Source organism: Ctenopharyngodon idella, chromosome 20 (genome assembly GCF_019924925.1).
Source record: "Ctenopharyngodon idella isolate HZGC_01 chromosome 20, HZGC01, whole genome shotgun sequence".
NCBI lineage: Eukaryota > Metazoa > Chordata > Actinopteri > Cypriniformes > Xenocyprididae > Ctenopharyngodon > Ctenopharyngodon idella.
In genome coordinates this window covers 1,010,304-1,037,766 of record NC_067239.1, presented here as the reverse complement: position 1 = coordinate 1,037,766, position 27,463 = coordinate 1,010,304, and the positions used below count along the sequence as shown (strand labels likewise).

The 27,463-nt window shown below is 39.5% G+C and overlaps 2 protein-coding genes across 38 annotated transcripts in view; both read left to right on the top strand.

Moving 5' to 3' along the window:
• The first annotated feature begins 1,069 nt into the window (after positions 1-1,069).
• On the top strand, positions 1,070-10,624 carry syncrip (synaptotagmin binding, cytoplasmic RNA interacting protein). Of its 8 annotated transcripts, none has more exons than XM_051874940.1 (12): positions 1,070-1,269; positions 2,235-2,394; positions 4,093-4,211; positions 4,293-4,400; positions 4,480-4,593; positions 5,190-5,366; positions 5,545-5,680; positions 5,812-6,017; positions 6,308-6,457; positions 6,548-6,669; positions 6,940-7,469; positions 8,947-10,624. In XM_051874940.1, the coding sequence occupies exons 2-12, from the start codon at positions 2,247-2,249 to the stop codon at positions 8,970-8,972; spliced, it is 1,836 nt and encodes a 611-aa protein (XP_051730900.1). In that variant the 5' UTR covers positions 1,070-1,269; positions 2,235-2,246; the 3' UTR covers positions 8,973-10,624. The 8 variants fall into 8 exon arrangements, with proteins under 8 accessions (XP_051730900.1, XP_051730899.1, XP_051730898.1 ...); XM_051874939.1 differs by having other exon boundaries at positions 8,944-10,624; XM_051874938.1 differs by having other exon boundaries at positions 6,940-7,484.
• Positions 10,625-13,621: 2,997 nt separating this feature from the next.
• LOC127502223 (polymeric immunoglobulin receptor-like) overlaps positions 13,622-27,463 on the top strand; it is a 98,925-nt gene continuing 85,083 nt past the window's right edge. For 6 of the 30 annotated variants that reach the window (XM_051874971.1, XM_051874970.1, XM_051874964.1 and 3 more), the window contains exons 1-4: positions 13,624-14,459; positions 14,639-14,956; positions 15,186-15,503; positions 15,600-15,926. In XM_051874971.1, coding sequence (XP_051730931.1) covers positions 14,420-14,459; positions 14,639-14,956; positions 15,186-15,503; positions 15,600-15,926 — 1,003 coding nt within the window. In that variant the 5' untranslated portion in view covers positions 13,624-14,419. Of the gene's footprint in view, positions 14,460-14,638; positions 14,957-15,185; positions 15,504-15,599; positions 15,927-19,617; positions 19,738-21,091; positions 21,188-23,787; positions 23,832-23,938; positions 24,490-27,463 lie in introns of those variants that run through there. The other 24 variants (XM_051874960.1, XM_051874992.1, XM_051874969.1 and 21 more) reach the window with 21 other exon arrangements.

The window sequence follows — 27,463 nt, the reverse complement described above, 5'->3', positions numbered from 1 at the left end:
AAATAAAATTATCCTGCCAGTAGCGTGAGAGCTTGATTATGTCTGTCTGTATCATCTCAGTGAACTTTTATGAGGTTTTACGCATGCGCAGTAAGATTAATTTAGTGTTTTCCAACGTTTCAGGGTGAAAACGCTTGAAAACGCTAGTGTGGACAGAGAGTGTTTTAAAACGAAAAGTTGTCCATGTGTCCATAAGGATATCCACCTACTGGGATAGAGTGTGACGCAAGCATATAAAGGGGAAAAAAGAAAAGAAAAAAGATCAGATTCTCTTTTCCCCATGATAAAGATATGATTAAGGGCAGCGTACGCAATGCTGAGTCTGGTTGTATGTGCAGGCTTATGCATTGCCATTCATCTCAATGGCAGCTGGTCAGCTGGAGCATGCATCTGCCATCTTTGCTCCTGGACACTTATGTGCCCTTCACGTAGAGTCGGAAATATTGTAATTATGAGTTCAGAGCACAAGAATGACGTCATACAGTGATGAACATTCAATTCTAGATGATACACAAGTTGCCAAGTTGTTACGTCGGAAGGCGTCTTAATTTGAAACGTGGCGGCGGAAACACTGATCTGTTATAATAATCTATACATCAGTGAGCAGAAAATAAGTCTGTAGAGAATTATAATGAATGATTTTGCCAGTTATTTTAATTTTACATATTGTACCATGTCAAATATGTACAGGACAGCTTATAAATAACTAGTTAATCACTCAACGTTCGCGGTTTGCTTAATGCAGCACAAACATTAAGTTTTGATAACCTGCCATTTATAAGTAAAAGATATTAGAATAATTCAGGTGTAGTTATTTGGGTCATTTTTGGTTTGTTTAGGTAGCTTCCTGTGGGCACTTGAAGGCAGGGTCCATTTCACAAGTTCTAAAGAAAAAAGAATAGGCCTACTTGATTTATGATGCTGCTCACGTTTGCAAACTACTATCGTTTATTTCACAGTGTTGTTTTATTACGCTTTTGTTATCACTTTAGTGATATGTTGTATATTCTTCTTCCTTCAGCTCGCTCTCCCCGCCCTGTAGAAGGCCCAGCCCGTGATCGGCTGCGTCAGAAACCCCATCGATGCGCGCGGGCGTGAGTGCGCGCTCGCGAGAGAGGCAGTTGATAGGGAGCACCGCGCGTGAGCAGCGCCGCCCGCCATTTTACATTATTGGGAATCAAGCGGAGCTCCGCCGGGGAGTCATTTACCCGCCCCCAGAACACATATTCAACACAAACAGACCCTAACAGACCAGCAAAACATCGTCAGGTAAGCATGCGGCCGCTCTGGGCTACCTTTCGTAGCGTTTCTTGCGGCGGAGGATTTTATTTTACCGGTGTTTGGAAACAATGTGCTGGGCGCGCGGGGGGAGGGGTTTTACCGGACACGTTAAACACGCGCTAGCCTTATGAGAGCAGGCCTTTAAAACACATTAAACGCATACATATTTTCAGCGGTGCATTTTATTAGTAATTACAGCGTGTGGCTGCACACTAGATTCGGTCACGTTGTGTATGTGTATGAGTCACGCTGTTGGGTTAGTAAGCTAATGCTAATGCAGCTATATTGACTGAAGACACGCGCCGGAAGCAGATTTAACACACTAAACTGTTTTTATCTCGCAGCTTTTATAATTTTATTGTGGAAAATGCATTAATGGTACGTTTTGCGCAATGCATTGTCGTCTTGTAGCTGTTTAATGGTAATTTTCGGTGTGTAGTTGTGCAGGGCCTGAGACCCATGCTGCACGCGCGCGAATAGAGACTCCACGCCGACGCGCACACGTGTGTTTTTAGCCAATAACGATTTTAACGTGTGTTTGCACACGGATAGCGGTCGTAGATGCTGTTTAACATCAGCTGACTCTGATTTAGTCTCTTGAGTTTAGAGTGAATGAGCTCTCGTACTGTTTTATTATAATGAAGGAAGATGGGTTGAGTGAAGGGCTGAAGCATCACGCGACCTAATGTTGTGAACACTTGTTTGCAAACATTGTAGATGGTTGTGGAGTGAGAGGAACATTTATTCTGTCTGTAGGTGTTTAGGGGGTCGTTTGCTTTACGCATAGTTATGTAATAAAAGCTGAAACGTTATTTTAAGCACTGCATGCAGGTTAAAACAACCTGGATGATTTTGAGACTCTATGGAACCCTACTCATGAAATTGAATACCCACGTAATTTGTGTAATTGTCTTCCCAAACCTGCAATAATTTGGCTTATTGCATTTGAACAGATTTCTGGAGACATGGCCACTGAACATATTAATGGGAATGGTACAGAAGAACCAATGGACACGACTGCTGCAGTTACCCATTCTGACCACTTCAACACTTTATTAGAAGCTGGTTTACCACAAAAAGTTGCTGAAAAGCTAGATGAAATTTACCTAGCAGGTAAGCCAAATCTCGGACCCTCCAAATTGACTTCATCCTTTTTGCATCACATTCAAATGCATGTTGAACTGTACGTGTCATATGTCTTCTTGCATAGGGAATTGGCAGGTAATTAGCAACTTTGTGTGGTTTCACCGCAAAATGGGTACTGCAGCGTTAAATGATGCTGAATTGTAATGGCACACCGGCCCACAGAAATAAAGGCTGGATTGAGCGTGTCTGGTCCAACCCTGAGAGCAGCCTTTCTGGGGATTAGCTCTCCGTTGTTAAAGGGGGGTGGGGAGGGGTCCGTCCCGGAGGGACGCGGGCCAGCTGGGCATATGCTGGGACAATAGAGGCAGCTGTCTGGAGCGGAGACAGGTGATGTGCCCCTACGGCTTATCACTAACAGATGCTAATTGTGAAGGGGGTGAGAGGGGCTCGGCTCTTCTGGGATAATCATTCATACTTATATTACTATATTAATGGGGAGCTGCTATTGACTGCGGATGTAGTGTTAGAGATGGCGATTTATCAATGCAATACCAATATTTTTTTTTTTTTTTTATTGCCAATATCATGGTGGTCGATATAAAGCCTAGGCTGTGTGTGATATCTTAAAGACAAATAACTCTTGCATAACAATTGCTTCAATAAAATGAACTTATTTTACATATTTTTCAAATTAGAGATAATTTATTGGAAAATATCAACATGCAAAAAATTACTTGAATTTAAAACCTGTAAAATAAACATTTACTTTAGATAGAAACGTCTTAATTCCGATTATAGTGTTAATTATGCTTCTTGATTTATGTTTTTCCCAAATGAAGATGGGGGAAAAAAAGGCCCTGTACACTCAGTAATCTGGTTTGTAAGCACTGGGAATCATTTCCTCAAATTGAGAACAGATAGTGTTAATTTTACATACTTGACACAGGAAATAAGACATAGCGGCCAACTTGATACATAGTTTGAAATGTCTGCATCCAGTTAGCATCATGGAGAAAAGTACACTCATTTTAATGCAGGCTACAAATGCACACTTCAGAAGATCTAACAGTTTGGTTCCCCAAATTTGTGGGGTTTGAAATTTTTCAGGAGTTCAAAGACCTGTTTTAAAGATATAATTGCATATTTGCTGATAGTATGTAAAGGTATTATAGCATTTTCCTTTCTATTACTAATAATTGAAAAGCAAATGCTATTTCGCTTTTTGGTATATTGTTCACTTTTTGTTTAGCAGTTCTAATTAAACAGAACTGTTCAAGACTGGTAAACTAATGAAGATTGAGAATGTGAGCTCAGGTGCTAGCATTAAAAACAAGTCCTGGCACTGTCAAAATGTCGTCTCCAACAGTTAACGGCCAAACAGAAAAATACATCAGCCAATGCTGATAAAGTTCCAAATATCAGCCGACGTATCGACCGCTAGAATTGTCAGAGATCTTCAGACAGCCAATTACTCCTGGAGTATATAATGACTTTAAAAGTGTTTATCCCATAGTCTCCGGTGACTGGAGAAGTCATTAGCATTGCTGCCATTCCTGTAGTCTGTACTGATGCCCAGTCCAAATGATGATTCATATGAACTCTCTCTCTGAGAAACTCTGGTACACTGAGGAATATTCAATAATCTGACTGGACGGGCCGTAAAGCATCCTGCAGTTCCTGACATCACTTGGCAACGCTGAGGTTTCCCTGGTTTTCTCCCTGCAGGCCTTGTGGCGCACAGTGACCTGGATGAGAGGGCCATTGAAGCACTGAAAGAGTTCAATGAGGAAGGTGCACTGCAAGTTCTCGTCCAGTTCAAAGAGAGCGATCTATCCCATGTGCAAGTAAGTGCACTCACTTTGCTGTTTGAGAGATTCGGGTGAAACATGGAAAGGTTTTACTAACTCTCGCGCGCTCTAACCTAGAACAAAAGTGCCTTTCTCTGTGGAGTGATGAAGACCTACAGGCAGAGAGAGAAACAGGGGACCAAAGTTCTAGATTCCACTAAAGGACCAGATGAAGCAAAAATTAAGGTGCGTTTTGGCCTTTTAACATCATGTTTCTGTTAAATGCATGCCTGTGTTGATTCATTGCTTTGGTCTTGTTTTTCAGATTTTGCTTGATAGAACAGGCTACACCCTTGATGTCACTACAGGTCAGCGCAAGTACGGTGGCCCTCCGCCAGAGTCCGTCTACACAGGAACTCAGCCCACGGTTGGGACGGAGGTAATTCACATCAGGACTGTGGCACTCATGCTGTGAAACGGTGAATTATGCGGAGCTGTTAAGCGCTAGATCAGGTGTCTTCAAAGGCTGTCCAAATGATGAGTTATGTACACTGTGCTGGAGTAACTTTGTTACGCTGACAGTTACCGCTAAGATCTGACTCGACAGTCTCTCCACATTTGAGAGCCATCTGTCTACTCTAAAATCAAGCGGATGCTACTCACATGTTAGAAGGTACACTAAAGGCCCTATATACTCGCTACAACGTCTTTTTATTATTTGCTTATTTGTAAAAAAGTTTGAAACGCCTTTGCTGCAATATACTGTTAGCGAACATCCTGACAACCAAAGTGATGTGGTGCAACCACATAATGCGGTAACTAAAAGAAAATGACCCTGGTCACAATCAAGTATTATAGAGTGGTTATGGTTAATGAATGACTTGCATCACCTTCGGGTCACTATTGTTCAGTGCATGTTTAAGGCTGATACCTTGAAGATAAAGTTCATAAATTCATATTGCTCGGTGGAGTGTTTAGATTGGCTCTAATCTGTCAGACAGGCTCATTGACTGCTCTATTCTCTCCATACTGCAGATATTCGTGGGGAAGATCCCGAGGGACTTGTTTGAAGATGAGCTAGTTCCTCTGTTTGAGAAGGCAGGGCCTATCTGGGATTTGCGTCTGATGATGGATCCTCTAAGCGGCCTGAACAGGGGCTATGCCTTCCTCACGTTCTGCACTAAAGAGGCTGCACAGGAGGCCGTCAAGCTAGTAAGACAAAGAAATCCATACAGATCTATTCATAGTGTATACTCTCCTTCTACCTTCAAGTATCAATGCATGGCAAAAGTGCAGTTGGGCAGTGATAGTCATGGGTGTTGCTTTGCAAGTGAGTCTTTAAAAATGCAACGGTTGTTCAAGTATTCAATCCCTGTTTTTCTCCTCTCAGTGTAACAATCATGAAATTCGCCCGGGCAAACATATTGGCGTGTGTATATCAGTGGCAAACAACAGACTCTTTGTGGGCTCCATTCCCAAGAGCAAGACAAAAGAACAGATTGTTGAAGAGTTTTCCAAAGTCACAGGTGAGCTGTGCCTTGAAGTGAGGGTGCATTCCTGTGCATCTCGGTGTGTTCTCGACATGCTCCATTTATTTGGATTCTTTAAAGATTTTTAAGACGGTTTTTCTTTTTTTTTCTTTTTTTTTTTTTCTTAGAGGGTCTTACTGACGTAATCCTTTACCATCAGCCGGATGATAAGAAAAAGAACAGGGGCTTCTGTTTTCTGGAGTACGAGGACCACAAAACAGCAGCGCAGGCTCGACGGAGGCTCATGAGCGGGAAGGTGAAGGTCTGGGGCAACGTGGTCACCGTCGAGTGGGCCGACCCTATTGAGGACCCCGACCCGGAGGTCATGGCGAAGGTCAGAACATGATCCACAGAGTGCAAAACCAGGAGTTTTTCCTGAAGCTTTATGAGACTATCACTTTCTCGTGTGATAGATCCAAGATGGCCACCTTTGCTTCCAGATGATGGCTTATGTACGCTGTTCTGAAGCACTAGAGTTTTATGCTGACTTGACAGTCATTTCAAGATTGTGTTTCCACTGTCAAAGTCTTGGGGTTTTCAACTGATCTAAATGCTTATTTAGGATCTATCTTAGATCTTCTCTTATATGTAGGGAGCTCACGTTATCATCTCGTCTGCTCCTAGGTGAAAGTGTTGTTTGTCAGAAACCTGGCGAACAGCGTCACAGAGGAAATACTTGAAAAAGCATTCGGCCAGTTTGGCAAACTGGAGCGAGTAAAGAAACTGAAAGACTATGCCTTCATTCATTTTGACGAAAGGGATGGAGCGGTCAAGGTGAGAGCGCTTTTGAACGGCACTTAATTTGGTTGGAAAAAGTGTTTTTAATGGTCATTACAGTGGTGTTGACAACGTGGATGTTCACAGGCGCTGGCAGAAATGAACGGCAAAGATTTAGAGGGAGAGCACATTGAGATTGTGTTTGCCAAGCCACCCGACCAGAAGCGGAAAGAGAGGAAGGCGCAGCGTCAAGCAGCGAAGACGCAAATGTGAGTTTTACAGATTTACATCAGGGGTGTCCAAGTCTGCTCCTGCGGAGCTGCCTTTCTGCAGATTTCAGCTCCAACACACTTGTTTACAAGTCACCCTGAAGACCTTTTTCAGGTTTGTTTGAGGTTTGGAGCTGAACTCTGCAGCCCTCCAGGATCCCCTTGATTTACATGAATACAAACCACTCGGCATTACTGAGGTGACCGACCTTGGAACAGCTTGTAAATTTATGCAAATATAAACTCACATTTTATGCTCTTTTCTCACAGGTATGATGATTACTACTACTACGGCCCTCCTCAAATGCCGCCTCCTGCCAGGGGCCGGGGCAGGGGTGCCAGTCGGGGCGGTTACTCTTACCCGCCCGACTATTACGGCTACGAAGATTACTACGATTATTATGGTTACGATTACCATAACTACAGGGGCGGCTACGACGACCCGTACTTCGGCTACGATGATTTCCAGGCGCCCGCTCGAGGCAGAGGGGGGCGCGGCGGGGCTAGAGGCGGGGCGTCTCCTGCGCGTGCCAGAGGGGCCAGCGCTCCACGGGGCAGGGCGGGCTTCCCGCAGCGCGGAGGTGCCGGAGGCGGTCTGGGAGCGAGCAGGGGCCCACGCGGAGGAGCCAGAGGCGGGGTTCTGCCGAGAGGGCGCGGGGTACGTGGTGCTCGGGGTGGACGCGGTGGAAATGTAGGAGGCAAGCGCAAAGCTGATGGCTACAACCAGCCAGATTCCAAACGGCGCCAGACCATTAATCAGAACTGGGGCTCGCAACCCATTGCACAGCAACCCTTGCAAGGTGGCGATCATTCTGGTAACTATGGTTACAAATCTGACAACCAGGAGTTTTATCAGGATTCTTTTGGGCAACAGTGGAAGTAGAGAATGTAGGGCTTTTTTGTTTTCTTTTCAATAAAAACAAAACAAAACCCTTTTTATAGAGACTTGATTGGCCCTCAAATCCATTAAAGGTTGCCTCTCTCCTCCTCCTGGCGGGTTTTTTTGTACATATTTTAAGAATCCGCTTGGACTCGATCAGTAGTCACTCCCACCTGCTTCTGCCGAACTGTTTTTGTTTTATGTTTTGTTTGGAAGTCGTTTCCTACTTTTTAAAAATCGGGATTGAAATTTTTAAATTTGCAATTTTGTGCTCAATCTGTCTATTTGGCTATATAGTACCATGTATGTTCATAGGAATTTTGCTCTTCATGTCTTAAGTAGGTAACAGCAACAACAACAAAAAAAGACGAAAAAGTAAAAAAAAAAATCACTGTCTCTTAAACTTGTATTCAACAAAGAAAAAAGTAAAAAAAAAAAAATTGCTATTTGTATGTTACAAAAGATAATGCTAGTCAAATAGCTTGTCTTGTTTTTGGGGAAAACGATTTAAAAAGAAAAAAAAGTAAAACAAAGGACTTTGATCCTTATTTTTGGCTTTACATTTTGGCTTGTATTCTTTGCTGTTTGTCTGCTTGAATAAACATACACGCACCAGTGTACAAAAACTCAAATTGTGTTTCAAATTCATGTTTCGGCAAATTCTCTCTTCAAATTGCCTACAAATTTATGGCTCCTTGTGGAAGAAAAGGACTAAAGGTTTGCCTGTAGACATGTGCTGCTACCTCACTCTGCATGCCTTCAAATTGATATCACCAAGTCGAAGTCCGCATCCTCTCTCCACTCAAGCTTTGTGTAAATACATACCCCATTTCACACGATCTCCTCCAACTGAGAGGCTTTTCTTTACTCCGATTCACTGCCATTGCAATTTTTGGGAACCTTCTCTCCCGAGGTCCCTGTGTGTTTTGGCTTCAATGGCGTTTTGTTAGAGAAACTCCTCGAGGACCGAGGCTAAACTCGATGATAGCCACAGAAAGCACAATTTGATGCAAAGCGGCGTGTCCAGATGAGGCGTCTTTGTCGCTGGAAGCTCTAACTCTCTTTGCCCTTGCACGTTTGTCCCAAATTTTGAGGCAACAGTGGGAAACTACCATGCATGACTTTTGCCTTTTGTTTTTCCTCTTTCGTATCTTTCATAACCCTTCCCACCCCTTCAGATCCTCCCACTGTTCTGCTTGTTTCTCTCAGGCTCCTTTCACTTGTGCATGCCAGAACCTATAGGGTGTCGTAGCCTCTAGTGAATGCCTTTCGCTTTCTCTTTCCTTGACATCCCTTGCGGTCGTTTTGTGTCCTTGTGTGAATTTTCTTTTTCCTTTGTGTTGTATTCATTGTTAACGCTCCTCTAATTTGTGTTCCTTTTGTTACCTGGCTAGCAGGGAAAAGGGGTCGAGGCTGGTCCTGACATGTCCCAGTGAAGACTGACTAGATCAGTGGGGTCACGCCAGGTGCTGCCAGCGGATGTGATGGTAAGGTCCGTTCCACGGTCCAACTCAGTTCCTGCCTTACGGAAGCATATCTTCTCCCTGTCTGCCTCCAAGATTGCCATCAACGCAAAGTCACGATTTAGACATGTTTGGACTCTTCTTTGTGTATTGTTTTCTTTGTTTTTGTATTTAACTTTTTAAGTTTATAAGAATGTCCCAAAACCCTTGTGTCATGAACGAAAATGCCATTTACAGTTACTTATGGAGGTCAAGTAGCCCAAAGGAGTTTTATCCTTAAACGTTACATGTATTTTGCACTTTGTAGATGTTTGAAGTGGCTTGGAGGAGCTTGATGCTGTTGTGTATATTTTTGTGCATTTTAACTGCGGCTTATCATGAGGATGAACATGTTAAGCTTGTATTTGAGTCTTGCGTTTTATTTTATTTTTATTTTTTTCCTCTCGGTTGTTACAACCTGGCGTGATTTGACCAGGCATTCCAGGTTAAATGGTTCTTTTCTGAACCCTTTTTTTTAGGATTTATTTCTTTTTTTTTTTTTTGGAAAGGGTTGGTTAACTACCTCATCCTGGAGGCTGAAACTGCCCTATCTGTACTGTACATACGGAGACCTAATGCAAGCAGGGCTTTTTATATTCAACTTATGCACAAGGGCAACATCAGAGCCAATGTACCTAGTGTATTATAGTCCTTTTGTAATAATGCTGAACAGTCAGACTGGGCATGTGAATGACACTCATGTGATGAGTCTAAAGAAGCATCAGTCTGAGCTGCCTCTGAGGATGTAGTTACAGGTTTGGAAGACGGGTGATGAGGATGTCACTTGTTCGTAAAGGCTTGAACTTGAGGAAAAAGCTACTTTGAGAAGCTTTAGCTGCGTTTCTCAGAACCCTGCCCCAAATGAATTGCATTTTAAAGCTTTATTTTAAGAACATGCAGTCCACATTGATGGCTGCTTGATCGATTTTGAAACCAACACCATCCCTTTTGTGTACTGTGCCACCTGGACATGCACAAGTCACCATCATTTTTAAAGGTAAGTTCAGAGTATCACTTTCGCATCAAGACCGTTCAGATCGAACCGGTGCTTCCGCTTTCTCCTCTTGATGGAGGCAGTTAGGCTGGTCTGGCTCTATCAGCTGCGATCGATCTCTGTACTCGAGCTTTGCTCCATCTCCATCCCTGGCGCTGATCCTGAATCAGACTGGATTGGTGAGAGCTGCTCCGTTTTCCATTCGGTCTGTAATGAGAGCTGTGCTCAGGGCGGATAGGACGTATGATGTCATTGAACTGGGCACACCGTAGCTGCCTTTTCGTCACATTTAATGTGATGGGTTATTGAGATATGCATCATTTTGGGCATGTTATTGGTAACTTCAATCCTCTTGTGTGCTCGTACAGGGTTTATACATTTTTAAAGGGATTCTGTTGATGTTTCAGTTTCTTTTTGTTTTGCCTCTTTAAAAAGTATTGACTGGATTTTTGAATATGACTGACTCCACAATTATTTCTGTATCACCATCAAGCCATTTTTATAAAAAATGGTGTTTTAAAGTACTGCTGCATAACAAGTGTTTTTGCATTCCTGCAAATAAATTTTGTAAAATGAAAAGGTGTGGTCTCACTCAATGCTCTTCTGTCTCCAGAATGCTTTAATCTCTACGGCATTGGGTAACATTTGTTTTATGATTTATTGAATGTTTAAAAAGCTTTGAATTTCAACTGTCACATCACTACTTTCATGTCTGATATTGTGCTCTCATTTGTTAGTGTCTGTTTGTCAAACTCTCAAGTAAAGTTATTTATTTTTTTCGTTTATTACTCAAAATACAGTGGTTCTTTTAGTCATTAAAATCAAGCTTGTTTACAAACGGGATCCCAAAATTACACTGCTTCCATTAGCCTGGCTAAAGGTTGTTCAATAATTCACAACATATTTTTAAATCTTGCAGATGCTCTGTAAATTGTTTTGGAAAAGCTTTTTGGCATTAAAATATTCCTAGTTCACAACAAGGCTGTTGAAATGTTAAAGATAAGTTGGTTGGTCATCAAACACTACCTCGGTTTCACAGTGATGTGGTCAAATCAGGGCTTTCCAGGGATCATAAGGAGCTGTCACCACACGTTTTGAGCTGTAGATGGCGCTCCATTCAAGCAGAGATGTGAGCTAAGTGTGCTTTAAAAATAGGGAACAAACTGAGCAGAATTTTCCTACCACAGAGGAGTCAGACAAGGTTGCCCATTGAGCCCCACTCTATTTAACATTTATATAAATTAATTAGCCAAAGCATTAAATAATTCGACAGCCCCCAGCCCATCCCTGACTGAATCAGATATTAAATGTCTTCTCTTTGCAGATGATTTAGTCATTGTTAAAAACAAAAGAGGGACTACAACAGTTCCTCGACATCATTCAGTCAAACGTGGACTATTAAAATTAACCTAGCGAAAGCAAAAAATAATGATTTTTCAAAATAGATCCAGGTGGAAGGGAAAATAAATGCAGCCCTCCAACACACTTACGACAAACCATCTGGGACTAAAACTAATTTTAACAGGAAACTAAAACTTTCTGGCTGTGAAAGCAAAAGCAACGAGGGTCCTCTATCAGTTTCTCAATGGTGGGTCGCGGAGTGCCTGAGAAAAACATTGTCCCGATTCAGATGATGTATTGTCAGACAATATGTCTGTGTCATATTCTAATCACGTTATTTTTGTAGCTTGTTAAGAAATAAAAAGTCTCTCACCTCAGAAAACCGAACTTTCCTGTCCTGTCAGACGTTATACTGTGCTCGTAGCGAGCACTCTTCGATTGCCCGCGCAAATGCGGCGGCGGCGCGCAATCACTTCATCTCTAAAGCTCAAAAGAAACTACGAGCATGCAACGTCATAGTTACGTGGTCAATTAGTAAGTCATGAAATAAAGGTAAAGTACCAATAAATCACATAACTGGTATGTCGTGTGTTCATTCTATTCATCAGCAGCAATTTCCATGTTTCATTAACGGTTCATTTCAGTATTGTGGAATTTATATATATATATATATAACCCAAGATTTTTCTAAATGGTAAACATGAGGAAATTGAAACTCTGCATACCCAAATTTGTAAAAGCATCTTAAAAGTAAACAGAGCAACTCCAAACAACTCGTGCAGAGCTCTGAAATCAGCACCTGCCCTGCAGTGTCAGGAGCAGAACCTGCACAGAAATGATAAAATTACAAAAATAAAATTACATTGCCTACTGGAAAGATGGAACTCTATTTACACCTAAAAAAAAAAAAAAAAAAAAAAAAAAAAAAAGATTAAAAAACAGCAAAATGTGTGTGTGTGTGTGTGTGTGTGGAGACTGGACACCAAATTAGATAATATACTTGTGCAAAGGTGAACAAATTAACCCTGATTCACTATACAGATATTTCAAGTAAACAATTAAATTAAGATAATCAGAGTGATATAAAGTGCACTGTAAAAAATGAATGTGATTTTAACAGTGAAATATTGTAAAAATGCTACGGAAAAAAAATGTAAATAGGTTAACAGTAAGTTCCAGTACTATATACAGGGAAAAACTGTAAAAGCTCTTACCAGACATTTTATGTAATTTTCACAGTAAAATGCTGTAAATTTTACAATTTTTAGAAGTAAAAAAGAACAAATCAATGTATAATTTACAGTCAAAAACTGTAAACTGATATTCCCACAATTCCCTGTGTGACACTCCACATTTGAAAGTATTTTGCTTAAAAAATCATGTTTCTTAATAGTTTTTGTTATCAGTTATGTACATTAGGGTTTTATGTTACATCTTCTGTTGTTTAATGAATGTTTATTGCATTATGTAAGTGTTGTGGGTTACCATGATGGTGTTTTGCGTTTACGTGAATGACTCTTTGCACTCTCTTTACATTAGTATATACTTCAGCTTGTGGAAAAGCTATCTGTGATGAACTCTGATTCTTCATGTGGCTTTCTCTTTTACCACCTGAATTATTATGGTGGTTGTCAGTAGATGTTAAAGGTACAAAACAGATTTTAGTAGTAGTGTGCATTGTTGAATTTACTTGTTTACATTCAAATTTTCTTGTTTGTAAATTACAGTTTTATACTGTAAAATTGACAGTTTGTTCTGTAAATGTGTTTACAGTTTTTCTGTATTTTTTACAAAATTATTCTGGCAACCACAGCTGCCAAAATTATTTTGTAAAAACTACGGAATATTTTTTACAGTGTGATGTCCACCAGCTGCTTTAATGGCTTCTTTTTTGACTAAATTGGTGATGAAGAATTAGTTGTAGTGTTATACACAGAGAACAGGGTGAAGAGTTCTTGGATTTTCAAATGTTAGAAGACATTGACATCCCAGAAAGGGTCTGGAAAACCGCCCTGGTCAAGGTGGATGGGGAAATGAGAGAACTTTCTCTGTGATCGGCCTCAACAAAACCGAGACAAGAAATAAACGGTCACTAGAGGGCACATGAAGTGCATAAAGATGCTACACATATGAGCCACCAGTGCAGATGATTAAAAACTCAAAGTCATTCAACAAAGAACATTCAACAAAACAGACCCATGAAATGTCAGAAAAATGTCTATTTTACTTCAAAACCAAAGCACAGATTGCATATTTACATTGACATTGTTTTCCTAATTGTTTCGATTCTCTTTTTTTGCACCCCTAAAAAGGTAATTGATTCATAAATCTCACTCCAGCCATGAAGCCAAAGTCGACAACCCTGCAAAAGAGTACGAGGAAAACGAAACGCAGGAGTTTTTTACTATAACAGCGTTCACCGGTCTATAGACTGTGTGATTATGACGCTAATGTCATCAACAGAACTATACAAAAAATATTTGTGAACAAAAACAAGACATTTAAAGTGGAAACAAGAAGAAACAAAGCTGGAAAATGTTATTACTGGTTCGCTGTTTCCATAGTAATTTTAAGTGTAGACCCCTACATGTAGTTAAATAAAGAAAAAGATGCAATTTCAATCTTCTGGTTGGTTCGGCCCATCAAGCATCTGCAGCATTGCCAATACTTGTTTAATCTCAATAAGTTGTTGTTGTGCAGCCAACACAGAGAGATTATGATCCTCCTGCTTCTTCTTCAAAACATCTAAGAGTCTCTCAGTGGCATCAAAACGTTCATCGATGGTCTTGAGAATGGCGTTCAAACTTCCCTCGATGCAGTCCTGTATCAGAGCACTATAGATATAAATGTGAATTGAATTGATTTAAACCTCTCTCTCTCTCTCTCTCAGAGGAAGTGGGCGTCACATTCAGCACTTCATGTTGAACATGTAACCAGGAAAGAAACACTCAAAACTCATCTGAACACACATCGAGAGCTTCAGAAGAACTGAATCTGCTGACAACAGAGAAGATCATTTATTAAGGGAGAAGAATGAAGATCATCTTGACTTTCACTCTGCTGATGATTCCTGGTAAGAATCTGAACTCAAGTCCTGATCAACAATCACATCAGAAGAAGCAGAACAGAGATTAAATAATGAACAAAAGTCTTTATCTAGAACTAACATGGTGAAATTACCTTTAAAGACACTTTAAAATGAATCTCACTTCAGTATATATTAGTCTTGTATTAAATGCTGGTTTGTTGTAGGTGTCGTGAGCTCCATGAGAGTGACAGGATATTCAGGAGGAGGAGTCATGATCACATGTGGATATGATGAAGCATATAGAGGAAATGAAAAGTATTTTTGTAAAGGACAGTGGTCAACATGCACAGATCAAATCAAGACTGAAGAGAAAAATAAATGGGTTCAGAAGGATAGATTCTCTCTGTATGACGACACAACATCAGGAGTCTTCACTGTGACCATCAGAGATCTGAGTGAACGGGATTCTGGGACGCACTACTGTGGAACTGAGAACTTTGGACTAGATCCCAACACTAAAGTGGATCTGAAGGTTATAACAGGTGAGTAACTGAGACCCTCAAACCCGTGACGATCTCCAGAACATCACGATACTCAACACTGACTGTAATTACTGCCGTTCACACGTCTAACTCATATCAGACACCATCAATAACCTTTTTATCTCCTGATGGAAGATTTACACTCATATCAGATGTTGCAGCAAAGTGACAGATAAATGTGTTTATATTGAGAACAAAACGACAAATGATCTGGGTTTGTGTTTAACAGATCAACAAAACAGGAGCGTGAGAGGATATTCAGGAGGAAACATCATTATAAACTTCAAATATGAGAAGAAACACAAGAACCATGAGAAATATGTCTGTAAATCTGCAGCAGATCAATGTTTTACTGTAATAAACACTAACAGAGCAGCAGAATGGAAACATGACAGACGATTCTCCGTTCATGATGACAGATCTGCAGGTCTCTTACGTCTGTTTATCAGAGAGCTGAATGAGAACGACTCTGGAGAATATAACATTACAGTCAAAGTTTCTGAAGAATACAGTTTCTTCTCTGAGTTTAATCTGAACATCAGGGACGGTGAGACGCTTTCAGTCATTTATGCGTTATTTGACAGAATTCATAAATTTATCTGGTAATTCTAACATTGCTGCTCTTTATTTGGATCTCAAACAGATGATTGTTGTGTGAAGAGCATCAGTCTATCAGCTGCTGCAGGAGGATCTGTGAACATCAGCTGCAAATACCCACAATCCCACAGAAGTGATGTGAAGTTTCTCTGCTGGAGATCTGGAGATGATCTCTGTGCTGAAGAGACGTCTGTGAATCAGAGCAGAAGATGGAGTCCTGAGGGAAAGATCCAGCTGTATGATGACAGAGAAGAGCAGCTCCTGACGGGAAGCATCAGTCATGTGACTGAACAACATTCAGAATACTGGTGTGGAGTTCAGTCTGATCGAGGACACAAGAGCTTCATCACACGAGTCCTGATCAGAGTTACAGGTACAGATGATTTTCTCAAGGTCATTGAAAACCGTGACTAACATCTATTCAGCAGATCACTGGATCTTATTCATCATGTTGCTTAAAATCACTGAGGTTTGAAGCTGATTCTATTCAACATACCTGCGATATAGTTGTTTTCTGTGTGCAAACATCCAAAGCACGCACCCATAAAGCTGCTTCTCAGACAGCGCGTGAATAGCCTATTAAATCGAGTTTTCTCTCATGTGGACAAATTCACACAAAATTATGTCAAAATGCCCATATAGGCAAGTATCCTACTGAAACAGTTGGTTATGGCTTAAGTGAACGTAAACAGTTGTGTGAAAGCAGCCTAATAAACCTACTGCTGTCCTTGTCCTCAATGTTAATCTAATAACAAAAGACAAAGAGAAAATCACTCTTGACTGGTTGAGACAGGCCCGTCACCAGATGGCACAATGTGCCCCCCAAATCATATAGTCATTCAGCACACTTACAATTGAAGGAAAAGCTGCTCATAACTACTGGTCTAGGATCAGTTTTCACCGTAATATTAGCATATTGGAGGAACGTATTTGGCCAACGATCCAGTGCGTATCTGTGTTTGTACTCTGAAGAACAACAAGGCTTTACAACGTGCAGCGTTGAGCAGTGTAGCCAATCACAAACATATCTGTTGATTTCTTGAATGCAATGACCAATTAGAGGTGTTTAAGTTAGCACTGTGGGCACGGTGAGTGGATTCTGAGTTCTGCACACTGGCAAATATCCCCTCATTATAACAATTATGTAAATAAGAGATTCATTGTGCAGTCAGTTTCATTTATTGTTACAGAACTTCTTGAGATCTCGATGAACGGTAGGGACACACCAGACTGATGCCAGCAAATTAGCAATGAAGAAAGCTGACCGTGTTGTCGCCTCGCGTCACCTGCATCGGGGGAAAAAATGCTGCACTTGAACACACCGAGAGGGCTACAGCCGACTTTCCGCTAGCATGTGTGTTCTGTGCATCCGTGTAAAGCAGACGGCTGTCTGTTTCTCTAGATATATTCGTCATGAGAAACCAAAGGAAACCGCAGGCTGCAGATACATAGACTGTAAACAAAGCAACGTGTGCTTACCGTTTTGAATATCATTCATTCTGATCACTTTCTTTATTCCACTCAGCTCTTGTTGATATTAAAATATTTACCCAGGAACCCTCAGGAAAGATCACATAAAACTATAACAGCCTGTGAGACCACAGACATAATGACAGTTTCAACCAATTTTTAGCATTATAATCCTCTGAACACACACTAGATGATTCGACCGGACCGCAAGACCACACACTTGTTGATTGTAGAAACGGTTTCACAGTGAGACAAGATCACACGGAGACTCACGAGATCAAACGTGACTTGAGAAGAAAAACAAATGGAGGACAGTCGACGTTGTCAGCTGGCTCTCCTGCCACGTGTTCTGCTTTACAGTGAAAAACTAAGTAGAAAAAAAAGATTATGGGTGATCTTCTTTCTCAATACTCCACTTTCGTGGCATGTTTGTGGCTGCCAAGTTTAATCTAACGAAGCATGCAACATCCGGTAGGTAACGCTTTCTCGATCTCATTGGCTATCATGGGTATCACATCAGAGGCAGCTGATCGTAAATATCAAACACGTTTGGGATCGTGGAGGGTCTGACACGATCGAAAGCAGTAAAATAATCGTAATGACACCACACAACTGAGGATTTTCAAATTTGGCCACACCCCCTAGATCTTTGAGGGGTGCAATTCGGGCTTAAAAATGGCCCAATGTTGCCCAAAGGCCAATTGTCAGCTTGGTGTGTCCCGGACTTAAAATGAGTGAGATTTTTAGTGATTAAAAAGGGAGCGCCATTTCCGTGCTTTCTGCCAAATCCTGTGTATGTAAGATACAGTACAACTTACTGAAATCCATATCATGTCACATGTAATCGCTCAATCAGTGTTTCATCCACGGAAATACTTCAATAAAACCACGTTTAAACAATGTCATATAACATCACATTTACCTCAGAAATGTCATTCTATGTCCTAAAACTCATTAGTCAGCTAGAAATATTAACCTAGAGAGGAGAATTTTGCTAAATATATGCATATTCATTGTATTTTTACTTAATCTGTTCTTCAATATTTAATATTTGAAAAAAATCAATTTTATGACAACTACCATTTAAATGTTTATATTAAAAAAGAGTAGAAACATAATTACAGTATGTCATTAAAAATGTATTATAATGTTATAAAAACTTCTTTATGTGTAATTTAAATGTAAGTAGCTTACAAACTAATTATTTTTAACCTTTAATATTATAATGATATACTATATAATAACTGGGGTTCCCAGTGTCAATAAATGTTTTTTTTTTGTTTTGTTTGTTTGGTTTTTTTAACTCGAAGTAAATGTCTTTTCACAAAAACTTTCTACTGGGGGATGATGCCCCCAGAACCCCCTACAAGGATTTCATTCGGAAACATGTCTGTCACCTTTTGCACCACTTGCAAGTCTGAGTCAAGCAGGTTTAACCACAGGACTATTTTTAATGTAGATGTTCTGTCTGTTTAACAAAGCAAAACCACAATATGCAGTTCAAAAGAGGAAGTATAAAACAAACTGCAGTTCGTATGATTTCAGTCTATGCAGGTAAAAGTGCATCTTTGTGTAAAAATGATGCTGTTCTGCACAATGAGAAACTGCACACATAGTAAAGCAGTGGACAGTGTTTGTGTGTTTGATTGATTTATTCTTCATTTTATTCTATAAATGTGACCACTCTAATATTGTTTTACAGTTATAGATATTTGTTCGTTTCACGTTCTTATTACTTACTGTTCCTGAAACGTACAGTGTCTCTGTCAGCGTCTGATGTTTCTTCATCAGTGTGAATGCAGGAGCTGGAGATCTGATGCAGTTTGAAGCAGTTTTTAGTTCTCTGTGTGTGTTCATCTCGTATCACTGCAGTGTTTGGTGTTGCAGCATTAGTGTGGTCATTTGGACACAGTGTTACAGTTTTTAATGTTAGTACAGGTGTGGTCATCAAGTTTTAGTACTGCTGCCAGTTCTTTTACCACACTTGTACTATAGTTAACTGCAGTTTAAGGGAGCTCATCAGTAACACTCTGTACTGTATTATCAGTGTGTGAAACCACAGGCTTAATTTCCAGAAACTCAAACAAACAAAGTTTCTGTGTTATCAGCAATTTGAATTCTGGGTAGTGAATGTGTGAATGACATCAGTAACATGTATCTTTAACATTAGAAAATGGTGTCAAGTTCTGGGTGTGAAAACGATCAAGAAGGTTTCTGGCCGCACACTGAATCCAGTACAGACTGAAGAACTCTAGCAAAACATTTATTATTTTATAAATTGCATCGTGCAAAAAGTATTTTTAAGTAGTTTCATACTTGTTTTTAATTCACATGCACTTTGTTCTTTTTGCACGATGCAATTTATAAAATAATAAATGTTTTGCTAGACTTCTTCAGTCTGTACTGGATTCAGTGTGCAGCCAGAAACCTTCTTGATCATTTTTAAGCTTTACACACCTGAAGTAAACGGATTCCTTGTCTATTTGGAGCTCAACAGTTTTTTCTAGTTTTAAGTTCTGGGTGTGAAAAAGCATTATTTAGAATTTTTTTTTATTTATTTTTTTCCCTAAAAAAAATATTTAAAAAATTCTCAGAGACATCATCATCATCACCATCATCATCATCTGCTGCTTCTTTCTCATCAGTTCAATCTTCACCGTTCACAGGCGTTTCCAGAACTTCTACATCACTGCCGTCTCTGAACACATCATCAGGTGATCTTGTGCTGAAATACAAACATGTGATCAATGTGTGTAACGCCCCTAGCAGCTGAAATATATTACTAAAGATATAAATCAATTATATTTTCAACTCTAAAATAAATAATAATATTACATTTAACACATTTTAAGAATAATATGTAAAAAATAAATAGCAATAATAACCCAATCATTCTCGTTTGCATATTGAGTTCAATCTGCATTTTGGTTGTTCGTTATGGAATGCCAAAGCTGCCAAAATAAGAAATAAATAAATACATAAATAAATATACAAAGAAATGTAAAAAAGTAAAATACATAAATACTCAAAGAAATGTAAAAAGAATTTATTTCTATTTATGTATAATTGCATTTTTCCCTCATTTTATTTTATTTTTTTTTTCATTTATTTATAATTTCTTTGTGTCCACTTTTATTTATATATGTATTTATTTCTACATTTCTTTGTTTATATGGTAACGTAAAATAAATAAATAAATGTGGAAATAAATAAATATAGACATAAATAAATACACATATAAATAAATAAATAAATAAATAAATAAATAAATAAACAAACAAATGTATGAGTAAATAAATGAAAAAAATCAATGAAAAAAACAATTATACATAAATAAGGAAATAAAGGTATACATACCTTTTTTACATTTCTTTGTATATTTATTATTTATCTATTATTTCGACAGCTTTGGCATTCCATAGTGGAAAAAGTTTTGATTAAAGTCGAGAATATGCTCTTTTTACATACTTGCTGTTATAAATGGTTCAAAAAGTCTATTTAGGACAAACTATCTGGTACATTCAGTTATACACAAACACAACTGATGCACACGTGTGAGACAAGATCGTTATTTAAACTGTGAGCATGAATGTACAATGTGAAACCTGGAAACTGGTTTAAATTTTTCCCCCACGGGTTAAAAGTTTGACATATTGCATAATTAGTTCGACTGAAAAGCTTGTATTGAAATATTTCACATTCTACCAATGATAAAGCTGTGCTAGATGTGAAGTTTTGTGAAGGAGAGACACTGAGAGCCTTTAAGCTGTTTATAATCACTACGATATAGTGGTTTTCAATTTGCATAAAACTAACTGTAAAATATGTATTTTAGGTATGGGAATGGCATATTTTGAGTTTTGATATTTGGGATATGGTCATTGGGCTACTTTTTGGGATATTTTGATTGGCCATTGGGCTAGTTTTGTTACTCAGACCTGGCAACCCTGAAAATCCAGTATCATGGTCTGGTCAATCCTACTCCAAACGTCAAGCTACGCTCATGATCTGATCTGATATTCAGCTCAAAGTGATCAGATTCTCTGATTATTTCTCCTGTGTTTTCAGGCTCTTCTCTGATGGTCCTTCTGGTTCTGGTTCTTCTGGTTCTGATCATCGCTGGACTCTCATTACTGTTTCTCTGTAAGAAGCATCAGTCTCGAGGTAAAACTCATTCTTAACTATTTTATATGCAGAAACTCTCAATTTATACCCAGTTTAAAACAGATTTCTAGATCTGTTTTCTAGGGATGGGCGATACCACTTATTTTGTTTTCGATATGATACCGATACTTTCAAATGCCAATATCGTCAATACAGATACAGATACCTCTGAAACTGAACTTTTAAATTATTAAATTGATTAAATTATTAATTTACTAAGAGTAAAATGGGTAATGATACCCACTTAATATTATATTTAAATGGCATTTTAACATTCAATATGCCTTAATTGCAACTTAGTGTAACGCAGAGTGGAAGGTCCAAGGAAGACAAAGATAAAGGTAATATAATACAGGTTTATTAGATAAATACAAAGATAATAGCCAACATGCGAGACAGCATCTAAACGTGACCCGAACAATACTGGACAAACACTGTGAACAGGAAGAACTTAAATACAATGGTGATGAACTAAAAGACGTACAGCTATGATGATTAGTGTTAGTGTCGGATGAGATGAGTAACGGATGAGTGTCGGGATCTTCAAACAAAAGAACACGTGATGAATGACAACAAACTAAAAGTCCATGAAAACTAAGACAAACTGAATGTGACTGTGACAGTACACCCCCTTCCGGCAAGGTGCAACCTCGTTCCATAATGGAACAACAAAGGGGAGTATGGAGTGGGTTTTGGAGGTGGATGAGGAGATGATGAAGTGATGGTGAGAGCTGAAGTGACGGGATGGTGATGGGAGGACGAAGAAATCCCAGAGGCGCAGATGTAGGATGCCTGGTGGCGCAGACCCAGAGCTCACCATTCCCGACAGCCCACGGCGGAGTCAAGGAGGGGAGGAGCCAAGATGGTGTAGAGGATGACAACAACTGGGGGACAACCGACAGAGCCTCGGCAGATGGATCCACGGGCGCAGATGGAGAGCTGATGGAGCAATATTGCTGGTTCTGGAGATCTGGGCGATTCCGCGGCGACCAACGGTGGAGGTGGAGCCAGATTACCCGAGTGCTGAGATGAGGCTGGTGTGATGGAGAACAGAGGCAATGCCGAGGGGAAGGAGGAGCCCACTGCAGCCTTAGAGGTGGAAGGACGAGCGCAGCGGACGGCCCGTAGGTCCATGGCGGAAGTGGTATGACGACCAAGGGGGAGCCGGTGGGACGATGGAACCCGATGAAGTTGCTAGGCCAAGGGTCTCAGGGGGATCCGAAGGTGGGAGGAGCCAGGGCACAGTCGACAAGTCGACAGGCCGAGATGGAGCAAAGAGGTCGAAGGTGGGAGGTGGGACCACAGGATCCTCTAGCACGGGCACAGGGCTGTTGACATCTGGCAGCGGCAGGGCTGGAGGACTGACTGAGCTTCACGGTGCCACCAAAGTTGACAGAGTTAATGAAAAGAGGAGGTCATGGTCCATATAGTCATTAGTGCTGCTAATAACAGCGATGATAAAGGTACCTGGTGGGATAGGGTAGGAATTAATAGTCACTCTTCCTTCATCCACTGATGTCACGGACTCACACCCTTGGTCAGACTCATGATGGAGCTTCACTTCTGGGGCGAGGGTCAGCTCTGTCCTCTTTCTCTTTTGCTCTGGCTGATGTTTCGCGGCAGGTGGTAGCTCTCCGTCTGCAGAGGGCACACTCGAGTACTCTGTGGTCAATGGAGGTGATTTGGGCTCTGGGTCTGGCTGCGTTCTGGACCGGGTGCATTGCTCTCCAGGTCCACGGGGTGATGGTAATTCACCCCGATCCAGAACAGTGTCTTCAAGGGTTAGTTCACCCAAAAATGAAATTTCTGTCATTAATTACTCACCCTCATGTTGTTCCACACCCGTAAGACCTTTGTTCATCTTCGACACGCAAATTAAGATATTTTTGATGAAATCCAAGGGTTTCTGAACCACACACAGGTAGCAACTTCATTGCACCTTTTGAGGTCCAGAAAGGTAGTAAAGACATCATTAAAATAGTCCATGTGACTGCAGTGGTTTAACCTTAATGTTATGAAGCGACGAGAATACTTTTTTGTGCGCAAAAACAAAACAAAAAACAACTTTATTCAACAGTTTCTTCTCTCCCCTGTTATTCTCCTACACTGTTGATGTAGTGAACACAGTGTAGCACTTCCGGGTTCTACGCTCTACTGAACGGCAACTCATTATTGGTTGGCTCACACGCATGTGTTGTGCTGCTCACATGTACAGCATCAGCCAATACTGAGCCGCATTCGGACGTGACCACAGAACGCTGCACTGCATTCACTGCATCAGCAGCGTTGGAGACTGCACAATTATTCGCTAACATGGGTTATTTGTCCAATTCAATGCATGAAATTGTTTGTTAAATAAACAAAATCACAGAGAAAAAAAAACACCTTAGTATCAATATGTTTATGATGTATGTTTCATACATCAGTATCGATACGCCCATCCCTACTGTTTTCCCACTTTCTGTCGCCACCTATAGGCTGCAACGAGACATGAACAAAATACAGATACTTGATGAAGTGTGAAAACATTTACAAAAAACATCAGTGTTGAATTGTGATATACAGTAATGTCATTAATTTAGGATGCTTGTTTTTGGCAGGTGGTGATTCGCCATCTCAGACTGGACCAGGAGAACATGAAGTGGTGAGTCCAGATACTGTATTGATTTTTATTCATAATGATATTAATCTCTAATGCCTTCCATCCTAACGATCTTCAGAGCTGTAAATAATTTCTCTGTCTCTCCTCAGGTTTCTCACACTGGTTGCGATTATGAGGAGATTAAAGACACTCACAAACAATTACCCACAAACCCCTCTGATTCTTCTGACTTTCTATACGCCACTGCCCAATTACCCACAAACCCCTCTGATTCTTCTGACTTTCTATACGCCACTGCCCAATTACCCACAAACCCCTCTGTTTCTTCTAACTGCGTTTACACTACAGTTCAGGAAGCCACTGGTGATTCTCAGTGCTGCATCACATCTGCTGAGGATCTGAATTACGCAGTGGTGAATTTCCAGAAGGAATCAGACTGTCCTGACAGTGTCAGTATCAGGAATAATCAGGATTACAGTGAATATGCTGCTGTCAGTCATCTCACTGCTTGACGAGCCACAGCAAATGAACATCATAGGAACCATGCCTGATTTACTGGTCTATGTTTTACAATTACATTTGAAGAGATTTGAATGACTGTGGTGATAAAGGTACACCACTGTACATCACTGAGTGGGACAGCATGACTCCTGACACGGGATTTCATGTGGTCGGGGACCATAGTAAAAAGTTACCAGACGACGGTGTTTATATTTTTTGCTGCAACAACAAGACAAAGCTCCTTGACCGTGGATGACCTATTCCTGAGGGATCACATGTACATGTACCATGACATGAAATTTTTGGTACAGTGGAAAGATGTTCGTATGCTTGACAACATTTATAGGGCTAAAGGTGCACTGGGGTAAAAAGATTTATTTTCTTCTAAATCACTAGATGGCACAAAAACTTGCCACAGCACTTTGCTAAACAATGGTGGCTGATCCTTGGCGCGACTGCGGACATCAGACAAAGTTGATTCTAAGGTAGTTCGATCTAATATTTGATGTTTTTTTTTAGATGTTGTAGATTTAATTAGCAAATGAGAATCGATAAAATTAGTGTTTGTATTTTGAGACAAATATCTTAATGATTTTCAGTTTTGTTCAAGGTAATTAAAGCAACAGATTTTCAATGGTATTTGGGGCAAAAGGCACAATAATTAACATGATAGTAAAAACAGCTGGCTGACTTTTTCATTTGTGGACATGACAAGGTTAGATTCAAATGGTAAATATCATATATTAAGTTGGGTGTCCACCTTAGAGATCATCACCATATTTATAATGAAACCATCATATTTAACAATATGATATTAATCATATCATATAATAAAATATCATTTATTGTTACTACTGTAAATCTATATTAAATTATTATGGGATCTCCTTCAATGCTTTTTCAGAATCTTTAGTTTTTAAAATAATTTTCTGTATTTTTTTTAATGACAGTATATTTATTGAACAAAAATGAACTATTTTATCAAAACAGAAATTAGTGCAAGCTACGCAAAAGTGATTGTTTTGAACAAGTATTAAAAACACATTATTTTAGCTAAAGTATTTGTATCAATACTGTGTGTCTTTTACCTCCAATTTAGTTTTATCTGACTCCTCAAATTTAGTTTAGAATGCCAATTTATTATTGGTAATTTGTATAATAGTTTAGCTACACATTTCATTATTCTATTTAACTCTTTATTGAAATTACACCCGTTCATCCGGATTCCTGTAACACTTTGAGTCTCGCACTGGCTGGGTATACGATCTCTTACTCACAAACTCGTCAGTCTTGGTCATTAGACAGAGGTGATAACTAATATTCTAGAGGCCGTACCCACTTTGCTCATTCTAGAATACATTATTTAGTCCCCATAGATCTGAACACACTGAATTAATGTTGGACTATTTTTAAACAGAGGTCATGACCATTACCATACAACCAAGCCCAACCAACCTAGCTTCCTCTAATGGAAACTTTATATAATCATGCCGTGGTTTCCCACAGACACTTAGTTAGAATAATATTACAGTAATCAGAGGTTGACACTTTAGATTGGTCTAGCAACACTCTGTTGCTCTAAACGGAAAACCCATTATTAGCCTCTACAGTCTATAATGACTAATGCCAATGTGTGAGCTCTAAGACTGCAGTTGGCGTGCCCCAGTCATCCACCTAAGCTGTACTTTAGTCTGTTACTAACCTGAGTGTAGATTTGTGGTGTTATTGACTTAATCTACTAGAGTTGCTAATTTCAGAGTAAGTCAAAATAAATTCAAGTGTAACAATTTTTTAGTCAGGCAAATGTATCATGCCAATTACATAATCAATTGATACAAAACATCAAATGCTCAGAAATAAAGAGTAAAAGATGCATAACTGACATCAGAATGATACATAATGCTAACCCGGCTAACAGGGAACGTTACTATAACTTTCACTAACATTATGTAAAAGTTATGTAAATGTTAGAAGGGAAAAAAAAACGTTCCTGAAATAATGTTTCTGGAACAGTCTTATAATGTTTTCATAGTTAAAATACATTCTCGTAATGTTGAGCGAAACATTCTCATAACAACGTTCTTATAACGTCTTTATGATGTTATTTGTACTTGACTGATGTTTTCATAATGTTGAGAGAAAACGTACTTAGAACAACATTCTCTGAACGTCTTTATGATGTAATTAATATTTGCTAAATGTATTATGGAATGGTTTAGTTCGAAGTTTATCTAATATTTTTTTTTAAATGTTACTACTTGTTTGAAAGAGAATTGAAGAGAACATGAAGTCACAAGACACATGCATAAGGAACAAATAATGAAAGCAAGTTGTATATAAAATATACAGGCAAGGAGGAATAATACACTGACTTCATCTCAGCTAAAAATATGTTTTTAGAATGTTTAAACATTCCAAATATCCAGTTTTTTAATTGTTTTAAGAATGTTTTGTCCTAACATTTACATAACTTTTAAAGAACCTTATTGAGAGTTATGGGAACGTTCCTTGTTAGCTGGGATTGAACCTAAAGCGTTACACTAATCAATCAGGACTTTGAACCTTTCCTTTTGTACAAACCCGATTCCAAAAAAGTTGGGACACTGTACAAATTGTGAATAAAAAAGGAATGCAATAATTTACAAATCTCATAAACTTATATTTTTTTCACAATAGAATATAGATAACATATCAAATGTTGAAACTGAGACATTTTGAAATGTCATGCCAAATATTGGCTCGTTTTGGATTTCATGAGAGCTACACATTCCAAAAAAGTTGGGACAGGTAGCAATAAGAGGCCGGAAAAGTTAAATGTACATATAAGGAACAGCTGAAAGACCAATTTGCAACTTATTAGGTCAATTGGCAACATGATTGGGTATAAAAAGAGCCTCTCAGAGTGGCAGTGTCTCTCAGAAGTCAAGATGGGCAGAGGATCACCAATTCCCCCAATGCTGCGGCGAAAAATAGTGGAGCAATATCAGAAAGGAGTTTCTCAGAGAAAAATTGCAAAGAGTTTGAAGTTATCATCATCTACAGTGCATAATATCATCCAAAGATTCAGAGAATCTGGAACAATCTCTGTGCATAAGGGTAAGGCCGGAAAACCATACTGGATGCCCGTGATCTTCGGGCCCTTAGACGGCACTGCATCACATACAGAAATGCTA

Bases quoted from the DNA above. Each gene is read 5' to 3' on its own strand.
- syncrip (XM_051874936.1), top strand. From the start codon at position 2,247: ATGGCCACTGAACATATTAATGGGAATGGTACAGAAGAACCAATGGAC. The intron at 2,395-4,092 runs GTAAGCCAAATC...TTCTCCCTGCAG, and splicing joins AGATGAAATTTACCTAGCAG to GCCTTGTGGCGCACAGTGAC. The intron at 4,212-4,292 runs GTAAGTGCACTC...GCTCTAACCTAG, and splicing joins GCGATCTATCCCATGTGCAA to AACAAAAGTGCCTTTCTCTG.